The sequence below is a fragment of the Sesamum indicum genome, linkage group LG2, assembly GCF_000512975.1.
Source record: "Sesamum indicum cultivar Zhongzhi No. 13 linkage group LG2, S_indicum_v1.0, whole genome shotgun sequence".
NCBI classification, from domain to species: domain Eukaryota; kingdom Viridiplantae; phylum Streptophyta; class Magnoliopsida; order Lamiales; family Pedaliaceae; genus Sesamum; species Sesamum indicum.
In genome coordinates, this window is record NC_026146.1 from 10,444,314 (window position 1) to 10,445,549 (window position 1,236).

Below are 1,236 nucleotides of genomic sequence, written 5' to 3' on the forward strand. Positions count from 1 at the left end.
GTTTCCTCCTAGGAGTCATAATCCTAACGCATGCATGCCCTTTTTTCTCTTCCCATTCATAATACATATATACACACAATTAATACATAATTAAAAATGTGATTAATTTCATCACTTTATAGTAGTTTTTTTTTTTTAATTACTCCAATTAATTATGATATATAACAGTATAAAAATTTCAAAACTAGACCTTCCTAACTCATTGACAAAAACTCCCAGCCACCATGGATGATGAAAATGATGAAGCTCGACTCGGGCTCGGGTTAGGTCTCGGGTCGAGCGAATGTACGCCCAAAAGGGATCATTCGCGGAAGAATAAACGCGTGTTTTTTCTTGATCTTTCCATCCCGCTTCACCCTAGTGATGATCATGGAACCAGTGCTGACGACGACTCGAGCTCGAGTTTGAAAATCATCGGAGACGAAAATGAAAAACAAGGATGCAAAAATTACGGCAGCTTCTCCTGCAAAGATCAGGACGATGATTCCATCAATTGTTCCAAGGATTTTAGCAGGAAAAAATTGAGGCTCACTAGAGATCAGATCACCTTGCTTGAAGACAGTTTCAGACAGCACACAACCCTCAATACGGTACGTAAAACACACACACACACACACACACACACACACATATATATATATATATCGTCGTAATTTGCATGAATATTTCATCTTCTTATTTTTTGATGATAGTAGAAAAGAAATAATTATGAATTATTTTGGTAATATGTGTGGAAAAAATGGAGACAGGCTCAGAAACAGACACTGGCAGAAAAATTGAATCTCAAACCTAGACAAGTTGAAGTTTGGTTTCAAAACAGAAGAGCAAGGTAATTATTTTCTTTTTTTTTTTCATTTAGTCCCTTTTCTCAAAATTATACATTAATTAATCTTTCTTGTTTTTTTTTTAAATTTTTGGCTATATGTATCAATATATATATATATATATATTCTTGTATGTTTATGTATAATTTTTAATGAATTTAGGACAAAACTGAAGCAAACAGAGGTAGACCGGGAGTTCTTGAAGAAAAACTGCGAAAGATTGAGCGAAGAGAACCGGAGATTGAAGAAAGAGTTGACGGAACTACGATCATTGCTGAAGATAGAAAACCCACCAGCAGCAGCAGCATCATCTCCGGGGGGAGGGGGGGCGGGGGCGGCGGAGAAAAGCGGAAAGCGGCTGCGGGTGGCAGCCGGTGGTCCAAGAACCCTAAACCTAAATGATGGAGGATGA

At 37.6% G+C, this 1,236-nt stretch overlaps 1 protein-coding gene across 1 annotated transcript; it reads left to right on the forward strand.

Annotated features, from left to right (window-relative positions):
• LOC105155900 (homeobox-leucine zipper protein HOX17-like) lies at window positions 225-1,236 on the forward strand. The gene is made up of 3 exons (XM_011071884.1): window positions 225-590; window positions 750-829; window positions 987-1,236. The coding sequence occupies exons 1-3, from the start codon at window positions 225-227 to the stop codon at window positions 1,234-1,236; spliced, it is 696 nt and encodes a 231-aa protein (XP_011070186.1).

Excerpts from the sequence above, each read along its gene's own strand:
- LOC105155900 (XM_011071884.1), top strand. The coding sequence starts at position 225 with ATGGATGATGAAAATGATGAAGCTCGACTCGGGCTCGGGTTAGGTCTC. Across the intron at positions 591-749 it reads AGCACACAACCCTCAATACG|GCTCAGAAACAGACACTGGC; the intron begins GTACGTAAAACA and ends AAATGGAGACAG. Across the intron at positions 830-986 it reads TTTCAAAACAGAAGAGCAAG|GACAAAACTGAAGCAAACAG; the intron begins GTAATTATTTTC and ends TAATGAATTTAG.